The following is a 12,500-nucleotide window of genomic DNA, read 5'->3' as shown; positions in this document are numbered from 1 at the left end:
AGGTCCTCATCACGCTGCATTTCCCTCCCACCACCACCATCCACTGCTCTTTGAAAGAGATTATACACACGTGCCTGTTTTTCACCAGTATTGTGTTTTGGGGGAATGCAGACAAAGAAGATTTTACTTTTTTTTTGTTTCTTCCTCTCTTTTAATCCCTCGTTTTCATCCCTCTTTTTCATTCATGTATCTGTCCAGCCTTTTTTTGGCAGAATTCGTAGAGCCGTTTTTGGCATTTCTGCCTGACCTTGGTTGTGTGTGTGTGTGCGTGAGTGCGTGCGTGCGTGCGTGCGTGCGTGCGTGCGTGCGTGCGTGCGTGCGTGCGTGCGTGCGTGTGTGTGTGTTTGTGCGTGCGTGTGTGCGTGTGTGCGTGCCTGCGTGTGTGCATGCATGCGCATATGTGTGTGTGTGTGTGTGCGTGAGTGCGTGCGTGCGTGCGTGCGTGCGTGCGTGCGTGCGTGCGTGTGTGTTTCTGTTAAGGTCTGCAAGTGGTTCCGCTTTGCTGTATTTTGTGCATCTCTGGACAGATTCTCGGTCACAGTGCTCGTGTTATGCATTCATTATTCAGAGTGTATGATTTTTGAAGGCTAGAGGCTAAGGAGAGAGCGAGAGAGAGAGAGAGAGAGAGATAGACAGAGAGAGAGAGAGAAAGAGACAGTGAGACAGGCAGAGACAGAGAGAAAGAGTGAGAGTGTGTGTGTGAGAGAGAGATAGAGAGAGGGTGAGTGAGAGAGAGAGAGAGAGAGAGAGAGAGAGAGAGAGAGAGAGAGAGAGAGAGAGAGCATGGGGAAGATGGAGGGGGCCGGTGTCTAATTAAGGCAGGCCTGCTGTTGTGTCCCTGCTGGGCTGTGCGTGAGCAGTGGGGTGGGGTGGTTGGTTGGGGATGGGGTACCCACAACATGCCTCTCTGTACTGCCCTATACACACAGGCAACGTGCAGTAAGAACTACGCCAACATGGAAACCAGGGCTGCACAATTATGGAAAAAAACCTATATCACGATATGGATTAATTTATATCACGATAACGATATATATCACGATATAGCACAATTACATACGTTTTCAGTTATTCTCTTTATTTGTTCTTTATTTTTTGATTTCGCAAAACAGCCTTTCTTTAAAATGGATCTTTTTATTCTTATTTTTACAGTTACATGAACTTAATATGTATTGTGACAACATGAAATGTAATTACAAACCCCAACTCCGGTGAAGTTGGGACGTTTGGTAAACAGTGAATAAAATCAAAATGCTATCATTTTCATAACATTCAATCTATTCATTAGATGGAAAATAGTGAAAAGACAACATATTAAGTGTTAAAACCGAGAAAAAATATTGTTTTGGGGGACATATGTAATCATTTCAAATTTGATAAATCCAACACGTCTCAAAAGAGTTGGGACGGGGACAATAAATGGCAGCAAATGTCGAGGAAGATTAAAAACAAAACAAAAGACAACACTTAACAGTTAAATACATTAACCGATGAGATGATTTTATATAAAAAAAAGTGTTAATTCCTATCTTGGACATGATTTCACCAGCTTAAATGGTGGGTGTATTCCTTGTCATGTTTTGCAATGTTTTCCTTTCTGTAGTGCTTACAGTGTGACAGGTCTTGACCAAAAGCCCACCATTTTATCACCCTTATGATGGAGCCAAACTGTTAAAACATAGTAGAGAATGCAATTTGACCTTACTATGTGGCAGTAATCGAAGATCTCCCTTCAAAATATAATGCATGAGTGGCTTTTCATGCTGTTTAAAACCCATTTATACCATTCAGCACTGTATTTAACTCTACAGATGAGTGAGAACATCTTAACCAATGCACTACTGCACCCGCATGCCATCATGGAGGCTGACTTTTGAAGTTAGCACTAACACAAGTTGGATGGTCCATTTTCACTGTAGCACAGGATGTGCAATGCTCTATTATTGTCAAAAAGAATGGACTTCTACAACTTCTGCTGACTTCTGTAAGCAAAGGACAGTTTCCCATGTCTTCTGGGTCTATTTCAAGTGAGCTCAGGTGCTTAGGAGAATGTTACACCCCTGTATCATTTGCACGCATTAAGCATTCTTAATATGGTCAATTTTCAATAGCTCTAGCACTCCAGGAATTAGAATGAGACTACAGCCAATATATATTTCATGATGTCATGAACCTATACAATGATTTTTGTAACAAAAATATGTCTTATATACACTCAATCGTGGTAAATCAAAGGGAATTCAAAAATGTATGTAATAACTATGGTAATTATTTTTGCATCTTTGCATCTTTAATTCTGAGTGACTCAGCCTCTCTGTGATGATCTTATACCTGGACACCTATATTGTCCGTCAGTACAATTCATTTTGAAATGTTCTTCTTTGTTATTTTATCTTATTTGGATGTTTACTAAATTTCACTGATCCCCGTCCCAACTTATTTGAGACGTGTTGGATTTATCAAATTAGAAATGAGTACATATGTCCCCCAAAAGAATATTTTTTTCTCGATTTAACACTTAATATGTTGTCTTTTCACTAGTCTCCATCTAATGAATAGATTGAATGTTTTGAAAATGATAGCATTTTGATTTTATTCACTGTTTACCAAACGTCCCAACTTCACCGGAGTTGGGGTTTGTAAATGATATTCAATGGTATAAAATTGATAAAATTACTATCACGATATAAACGATATAGGAGAAAGGTCACGATATATACTTTTATATCACGATAGCGATGTATATTGTCATATTGCCCAGCCCTAACTGCCCCTACACAGGCAACGTACAGTAAGAACTACGCCAACATGGAAACTGAGAAACATCGTAAATGGACTGCATTTCCACTGAAAGCGCTTTACACTGTATGCCTCACTATCACCCACTAACACTCACATTCACACACCGGTGGCAGTGGCTGGGGTCAGGCAGAGCAGGATTTGAACCTGCAACCTTCTTGTTGCCGAACAGGCTCCTCAAAAGGCCTTCAAAGTTTTGGTGTTGGGTGGGATATTTTAGTTCCAGCAAATTTGACATAACAATACAGTTTCTCCAAAATGGGACACATTTGGCTTTGTCATAGGATGGGGTTTTATGAAGAGCATTGTCAGTAAAATGAATTTTGTCAAAATATAGTTACTGCACTTTGCCTTTGTACAGCATTGTAGTCCACAGTGATGGGGCAGTCAACCTCAGAGAGAGAGGGAGAGAGAGAGAGAGAGTTAGAGAGAGAGAGAGAGAGAGAGAGAGAGAGAGAGAGAGAGAGAGAGAGAGAGAGAGAGAGAGAGAGAGAGAGAGAGAGAGAGAGACTGAGCTGAGAGACTGAGATCGCTCAGCCTGCCTCCATTTTGCTCTTGCTGCTGTTGCGTGATTCAATCAGGAGAGCTGGCCAGAGCAGAATGGCCATTAGCCCTCACTCTCACTCCCCCTTCCCCCTCCTTCTTCTCTCTCTGTCCCTCCTTCTCCTCTCCCTCCCCCTCCTCCTCCTCTCTCCATTCTTCCTCTTCTATTTCTTTCATCCCCCCTTCTGTCTCATCATCCACATTTCACCATGGTCAGACCTCTTGCCCTCTTCTGTGCCCTCTCTCCTTCCCTCTCTCCCCTCTCCTCTTCTCTTCTCCCTCCTTCTCCACCTTCTCCTCCAGTCCTTTTTTTAACTCTCTTTATCCAGCCCATCCATCATTCACCTCTCTACACCCCCCCCTCCATCCATCCCTTGCTCTGGTCCGCCTACTCTAGTCTCTTCCTCCCCCTCCTCCTTCACCTCCTTCTACTGCCATGTACTCCATCCATTAGTCCATGCATCCATCCATCCATCCATCCATCCATCCATCCCTTGCTCTGGTCCGCCTACTCTGGTCTCTTCCTCCCCCTCCCCCTACACTCCTATTCCTACTTCATACTCTCCTCCTCCTTCACCTCCTTCTACTGCCAGCCATGTATCCATTACTCTATCCATTACTCTATACATCCATCTATCCATCCATCCATCCATCCATCCATCCATCCATCCATCCATCCATCTCCTGCCCTGGTCAGCCTGATGTCCCCCTGCTGTCCTTGAGATCCTCTGGAGCAGGGGTTCCCAACCTTTCCCAACTTGGGGCCCACTCGAAATTGTCACAAATGTTCGGGGCCCACCTCTTACGAATAAAACTCACATAAATCATCAGCAACACACACCAAAATGTGATTATAATTTTTAAAATATTATTTCAAGGCCCACTTGGTATACCTTCAGGGCCACCAGTGGGCCCCGGACCATAGGTTGAAAATCACTGCTCTGGAGCATCTCTCTGATGGCTTCACCCAGGGAAGCCGATAGGTGGGGACAAAGGGGTCAGTTGTCCCGGGCCCAGGGACAACTGATGGGTCCCCATTACATTGTATGTATTAAATGGGGAGGCCTTTTAGATGACTTTGTCCCAGGCCTGGCCAAAGCTGTCAGTGGCCCTGGCTTCACCTGTCTGTGACTTTAAAGGGGGCTCTCTCTCTCTATGAGTCTCTGAATGGCCTCTTAGCTCTGTAATGGCCTTTGTGTCGGAGAGACTGTGATGCGATGCGATGTCCACACTCGTGTATCAGAGAGATGAAGACATGCATGCACACACACACACACACACACACACACACACACACAGACACACACACACACACACACACACACACACACACACACACACACACACACACACACACACACACACACACACACACACACACACACACACACACTCACACACTTGACAGAGTCCAGGAACTCACACTGATAAAGACCACATCATCACACAGGCACACCCATAAACACAAAATAGACGGCAGGCAGGCAGGCACGCTGGCACGCACGCGCGCACACACACACACACACACACACACACACACACACACACACACACACACACACACACACACACACACACACACACACACACACACACACACACACACACACACACACGTACACAGACATACACACACACACACACACACACACACACACGCAGAAAGACAGAGCGATAGACACTCACAGCTGGAGGGCTGGAACTGAATGTCTTGGGTCAATGGTGTGCAGTGATATTCTCAGCGTTCATGCTGTTTTGGCTTTTGTTGTGTCCATTATAATATGCCTTTTCACTGATCTGTGTTCCCTTTGGAACTGTTTTGGAAATGTGCGATAAAAATACAGTATGTCTCAAATATTTATTGTGACACACACTTTCACACACACACAAACAGACATGCACACACTCGCACATGCTCACACTCGCACACATGCACACGCACACACACACGCACACACACACACACACACACACACACACACACACACACACACACACACACACACACACACACACACAGGCCTAATAATCAAGACGTCAAACAGTCTAGTTTTAAGACAGAGATAGAAGAGGGAGAGAGACATTTTAATGTACTGTACTGTATGTCAGCAGCTGCCTGGAGGAGGCCATTACTCATTTTAATATTATGAGAATCTGTGAAAGAAACACACTGACAGTTTGTTGTGCTTGCTCTCTGTCTTTGTTTCCCCACACAGGGCAAGTCGTATGTCTTCGACCGCATCTTCCCCACCAACACCACCCAGGAGCAGGTCTACAACTCCTCCGCCAAGCAGATTGTGAAAGGTAAGAAGACGAAAGACCTTGGGTGTCGTGTGTAAAACTTGATTATGCACTGAAAAGTTTTGCATGGAAGCATTCAGATGTACTGAGACTGAATTAACTTGAGGAAGTGAATGTGACCTGAAATTCCTGTGAGATCAGTTGTACCAGGAGAATGTCCATGAATCGCATGGATTGATACATCTGAATTTTATGGCATCTTTTGTTTTGTTTTTTTAGATTGTTGCATACACAAAGATTTTGTAGAAATTCCATACTGATCTTAGTACAGAGTGTCAGGAACGGCCGAATGGAGAAGGGATTAGTGGTGGGAATGGTGAACTGGGGAAGGGTTGAAATTCTAAATATGTGCCTTATTTTCCCCAATCGCTAGAATTTGGTCATGGCGTTGAAAAAATTATTACTCGTGAGAAGGGTGAACTATGTTGAAATTTGAAATGTGCCCACCTCCAATGTGCCCACCAAACCTGGTGTCGCCATACCCTCATCCTTACTTCATACAGTGGGCCTGGAGCCGATTTCAGGTGGCAGGGCTGAACTCTGTTTAGGTTTGAATTTGTCTGGGTCTGATTTTATCGCTGGTGTTGGTTCATGACATGTAATCTGCCCATACTGTGTGTAATTCATCATCATTGACCCCCCCCTCCCTCATCCCCCGGCGCGCATTCACTGAAAGACTCGGTTGGCTGGGAACCTGTGTAGATCAATCACAGATGTAACATGTAAAGATGTGAGAATTGAGAGGAAGCTTACAGATGGGACGGCCAGGCTAGTACCCACCCACCCACTTCATAAACATATCCCATCCAATCACAAGGGTCCCTGTGTTTGATTGATTGTTTTCTCAACCATTAGGGCTACAGGCCCATCTGATTTGTGTGCCCTAGTCCTCATGTCTCATATTCTCCTGGGTAATATCCAGAGATATGTATACGCATCCTGTTAATATGTACACTTTTATTACAGGCTCAGGGCCCACATTGGACACATTACAATACACACATCAACAATACAATAAAAATACACATACAATAAAAGGAAGCTAGTGAAGGCATTCATGCCAGTGTTCCCAGATAGTAGACATATATCTTACAGAGCTACGACTTGGATCAACCAATTGAGCGATAAGCTCATTTTTCGCATGCATATGTTCATTATGAACCCCTGGAGCACACCTGCTAGGATTTTTCCAAGACATACCATTCATCTGGGGTGCATTTCTCAAAAGAGAAGTTGTTAGCCTGTTAGGAACTTGGGCAGTTGCCAATGGGAAAATGCATTGAAAACAACAAAGTAGCTAATGTAGTAAGCAACTTTGAGAAATCCACCCCTGATAAGTAGCACTGGTCCTCCATCTCCATTCGCAGAAGTAAGATAGAGTAGATTCAGAAATAAACAATCTGCTGTTATTATGCCATTTGGCTCAGGGCCCCTGCAAAAAGTATTTTAATATTTAACGTGGTGAAGGAGGGAGAAAAAAAAAAAGTGCGTCAGTGGCGGCACGGTCTCTGGGGTTGAAAGTGGGATACTTGCGATGCTGTTTGAAAAGTGCCATGGGGTGTTAAAACACTGCACGGTACAGTGGAGAGAAACGGTACAGTTGGAGAGTCATTAAGGCAGATGAGCCGAATCCATCTTATTTCCATCCCATCTCGCGCTTTATCTATATTTCCATCTGATTTCCATGCGCTCAATCTATATTTATTTCCCCTCCTCTCGTCTGTGCTGCCTCGCTCATAGATTTATGATAAAAAATCCCAAGCATCATTAATATATTCACCAAATCAAGGATTATTCACCCGTGCTAGTTTCGGTTCGATGTTCTCCTTGAAATATCTCTCTGTCGAGGGCCACTCTATGTGCTTTTTCTTTTTTTGTCCAGTGCAATAGCTCTCACTTAATACATGCTATTCCACCAGTGGAACGCTGTAATCGTTACTTAAAAAACTGAACTACCATAATCAAGGCTCGAGTTGTAGGGGGATGAGGGGGGATGCCATCCCCCCAACAATGAAAATGGTCTAAAATCATCCCCCTCAATGAAAATGGTGAAAAATCATCCCCCTCTAAAACAGGCCTCCCTTCTTCACATGTTGCGTTAAAATTGCACTTTTAAGAACTTCATTTTCAGAAATTTCTCGGGGGAGAAACCCTCGAATCCCCAATAATCAGAATGAATGTCTGACCATCCCCCCTGCTTTGATTTTACAACTCGACCACTGACCATAGTACTACACCACTATAGCCTCTTTTCCACTGCCGGTTTTCTGGTAGACCTACAGCTCGACACAGCCCGTCTCTGCCGCCACTTTTTGCTCTTCAATTGAGCAGTGTCGTGTCCAATTGAAAAGCAAAAAGTGGCAGCCGAGTCGCGCTGTGTCGAGCTGTAGGCCTACCAGAAAACCGGCAGTGGAAAAGAGGCATATGACAGTGTACAGGGCCTTTAGTAATTTATTACGACTTGGTCATTGCCATTCTGGTCGCAGCTATTTCATAACATGGGCTATGTCTTACTGAGTTGAACATCTCCTGTTTTTTTGCATGGGGGGGTGGGCAATATACAAGCGTTGTATTGTCTTGTTCCCCTCTTGGTATGCCACTGTATATTGAGCAAGTGAACATATTGTAGTTCCCTTGTTCTTTTGTTGTTCCGTTCTAATTAATCAATTTACCCCTGTGACTGTCCTCTTTGGTGGATGGCTCTCATGTATAACAAAACGATGGCTATCACCTTTCCTTGACTATATTCTTTCACACTGTCCTAATATATTATTTATTGAGTATGTAGGAATTTATTTTCTGCTTCCTTCACACTGTCCCATTGTATCATTTTCCCCATTCGATTGTCCTAGTTGGTGAATGGCTTTCATGTGTTTGCCTTTTTCGCTTTGAAGCAAAGTTATATACAGTACATGCGACTAGTTGTTTCAGACAGAAGGCATGCATTGAATAACCTGCTTCTCACGCAGATGGATATTCATCGTGCGAGCTCACGAAGTGTAACGAAGTTGCACGAAGCACTAAGGGTCTGCGCGAGAGCCAGGCTATGCATTGAATGCATTGAATCAAAAATGTCTGGGAACTCACATCATAAAGGCCCTGTACAAAATGATGGCTGGCGACTGTCCTTTACTACATTTTCTTCAGTGTCTTGAGCATCATTGCTGTTCTTGTTGCTGTGCATGCTGTACTGTAGGCAGGCAGGGAGGGCAGTGTGTGTTAATTGAGTCATCCTTAATCACTCGGCCGACTAGCAGAGGAGATTACCGCAGCAGACAGAGAGAGAGAGAGAGAGAGAGAGAGAGAGAACGAAAGATAACAAGACGTGGAGGAAAGAGAGATATTAGGAGACATGACCAGACAACAGAAAGAAAGAGGAGAGAGACAGAGCCAGACAGAGTTCTGCTGTAATGCCAAGACGGACAGAAAAAGAGAGAGTGATAAAGCTTTTTTTAAAACTTGTTTTAAAAAAATCAGGCCGTGTAGTGATGGCGGTCGGTAGGATTTGGGCAGAGTCATAGATAAAGAGTTGAGGTTGGAGTGTCAGAGGAGTAAAGAGTCTAGAAGAAGACCCATGATGCATCCCTCCCTGACTGCCTGCTGTGGGGTACAGATAAAGCCATGGATGGATGGATGGGTGGGGTGATGGGGTGCTGGGTGGGTGGTGGGTGAGTGCGTAGCAAGGCCCGGGCCTCCATCCGTCCATCCGTCCCGCTCTGATTGCAGGCTCCCTTATCGCTCATTCCTCATTTCCTGTGTGGCTCTCTCTCTCTCTCTCTGGCTCTCTGCTTGCCTGGTTGGGCTGGGCTGGGCTGGGGCTTGCTGCCGGCCAGGAGGCTGACAGGCTCATTTGGCTACGGATGCACTGCACTGCACTGCACAACACTGCACTGCACTGCACTGCACAACACTGCACTGCACTGCACTGCACAACACAACACTGCACTGCACTGCACTGCTCCCCCGTGTCAACCCACATGCCCCTGACTGTCCCACAGCCAACACGGAATGCATGCACACACGCACACGCACACACACAGAAGCAATACACATACACATACACACACACACGCACACTCACACACACACACACACACACACACACACACACACACACACACACACACACACACACACACACACACACACACACACACACACACACACGCACACACAGAAGAAATACACATACACATACACACAGAAGCAATACACACACACACACACACACACACACACACACACACACACACACACACACACACACACACACACACACACACACACACACACACACACACACACACACACACACACACACACACACACTCACACACACACAGACACACACACACACACACACACACACACACACACACACACACACACACACTCCGGCGGCACAGAGCCCCCATTTCGCTTTGCAGCTTGAGGAAGAAGACTGGATTAAATTTGTCCTTGTGAAATGGGGTCAATTGGGGAATAGCAAGACACAGGGCTAGAAAGCTACAGGGCTTCACGATGATGTATAAACACAACCAAGCACGAGTGTTATACACACTCTTTGTAGCGGAAAACACTGCAATAGGCCTGCACTGAAGTGACTCAGCTGTATTCGAGTAAGTTGTCCTCTGCTGGCCAATATTCAGTCAATTTATGGATTACAGCTGGTCCCAGACTAAAAGTTTTTTCTCCCCGTCTTTGAAGCACCGCGTGTGGTAGTGCACTTAGTCAATGTCGGAGGAATCAAGCTGTACAGTACAGGTTTTAGTATGTGGGGCGGTACGCTGTGCCTGTCTGACTCGAAACCTGTCAGACTGTAATATTTGAAGGTTAAAGTCGGTGATCCGTTTCCTATCGAAGACTTTGCCTTCAAGCATCTCTTCTCCTTCTCATCTGTCTGATTTTCTTTCTTTTTTTTGTTCTGTAGATGTGCTCAGTGGCTACAATGGCACCATCTTCGCTTATGGCCAGACCTCCTCTGGAAAGACCCACACCATGGAGGTAATGAGAAGTAACCATGACAACATAAACTGCTATTACGTTAGAATAACTACCTATAAAGACCTTTATAAGCACTTTATAAATAATGAACTAATTATCAACAAAATGTTTACAAATATGTATAAATGGGCAAGAAATACTATGCTAACATAGCAGACACAAAGACCAGAAGGCATGAAACCACATAAAACTCACACAGTAGAAGTTGATTCCCACTCCACTGTGCAGTCGTAGTTTGGTTCTAACTCATTTACAAACATTTGGATATGCTTTGTTAAATGTTAATTATTATTAAATGTTAATAAAGTGTTCATAACGCTTTTTCGGGTAGTTATTCTGAAGTGTCACCCATAAACTCTTCCTCAATTAGCCCTTTTCACCGTGACGTCAGAAAAGTTCTGTTTTGAATCGAAGCATGATAAACGGTTGCTGGTTTGAGACTGCCGTTTAGAGCAGAGTTGTATGGAGTAAAAGTTGAAGTACTCTTACTAATGTAACTACAACACTAGTAGTGAAATATTACACTAAGTTGAAACCATGTATCACACCACCAGTGGAAATTTTACACTAAGTTGAAACCATGTATCATACCACCAGTGGAAATATTACACTAAGTTGAAACCATGTCATATCATACCACCAGTGGTGCAATTACACATGCAAGAGCACTTCTTCTTCTACTTGATACAACTCTGGTTTTGAGACCCCCATTTTTATGTTTCTGCATAAAAACGTGGCATATATGTACTGTAACTGTCTGTCAATGCCACTCACAAACATGCGAGATGAAACTTAACATGCTTGGAAGCAGTCTGGCGTCAAGTGAAAAGGGTCCATTCTGCTCTTCTGTTGTTGTTTTTTTTGTATTGTCCAACATGCTATGACATGTGAATTCATATTTGTGAAGTAGCTGGTAGCCACTTCTTGTTCTTTGTGGATGAAGTGCCAGAGGAAGATAGACACGGCTTCACAACGTTGAGTGTTTTTCATCAAAAATATAGGCGCCTTTTTATTTTACATATAATCAAAAGAAATGTGCACGAGGGCAAAATCAACTTAACCAAAACTGAAGACAAATCACTGGCAACATAAGATCCAAAATCAAAACTTCACAGTAGCACAGCAGCCTAAATTTCACTCACATGTGCTTTCTCTCAACAGCAGCAGACACTGCAGTCAACGACCTCGTTAGTCACACAGCTGACTCTTTTTGTGCCCACTCACATCAGTGGGCTGGGCCTCAATCTACCCATTACAAAGCAATTAACCAATGGCAACACAGGATACACATGATTGGTCCAAACCATTACACTAGACCATCACAAAACAAAAATCAGCCAGTTTAAATTCCAACAGTCAAAAGAAAATAACATTCAAAACACAATTGCCCTTGTACACATTTCAGTCACTATTCACCAACATTAGGCCTACAGACAGTACAACAAATCAGACATTTACACACACTTCAATCCCCACATTTCCCCTTGCCCAAAGTCATGAGTTGGAGTTGCCACAACGGCGCGCGCTTCCGTGTGGCAATGTTGACCCGGAACGATGGAAACAACTGTGGATTTCAAAGTTCACTCAGTGTTCTACCTTGTTGCAATGTGCATGAAACATGTGCATGTTCACGGTCCCTTGCGCTCCATTAGAGCTGCACAGTGCAAGCAGCACAGTCACATTGAAGTTCATGATGCACATAAGCAATGAGTTTTTAAAAGCAGCGAGATACTGAGAAGGGGAAAGGTTCTCCTTCTCACAATATTGTACTTCTTCGATCCACCCAACAGGGTAAACTGCATGACCCCCAAAACATGGGCATCATTCCGAGGATCGCTGAGGACATCTTCAAC

General features: G+C 44.1%; 1 protein-coding gene across 1 annotated transcript in view; it reads left to right on the top strand.

Annotated features, from left to right (window-relative positions):
• kif5ab (kinesin family member 5A, b) overlaps positions 1–12,500 on the top strand; it is an 83,409-nt gene that overhangs the window by 15,636 nt on the left and 55,273 nt on the right. The window contains exons 2-4 of the mRNA XM_063216329.1: positions 5,559–5,646; positions 10,574–10,647; positions 12,438–12,500. The exon at positions 12,438–12,500 is cut by the window's right edge and continues 42 nt beyond it. Of these exons, the coding sequence (XP_063072399.1) occupies positions 5,559–5,646; positions 10,574–10,647; positions 12,438–12,500 (225 nt within the window). The remainder of the gene's footprint in view (positions 1–5,558; positions 5,647–10,573; positions 10,648–12,437) is intronic.

This window comes from Engraulis encrasicolus, chromosome 14 (genome assembly GCF_034702125.1).
Source record: "Engraulis encrasicolus isolate BLACKSEA-1 chromosome 14, IST_EnEncr_1.0, whole genome shotgun sequence".
In the NCBI taxonomy this organism is placed as follows: domain Eukaryota; kingdom Metazoa; phylum Chordata; class Actinopteri; order Clupeiformes; family Engraulidae; genus Engraulis; species Engraulis encrasicolus.
The sequence above is the reverse complement of the archived record's forward strand: the minus strand, read 5'-3'. Positions and strand labels throughout refer to the sequence as shown.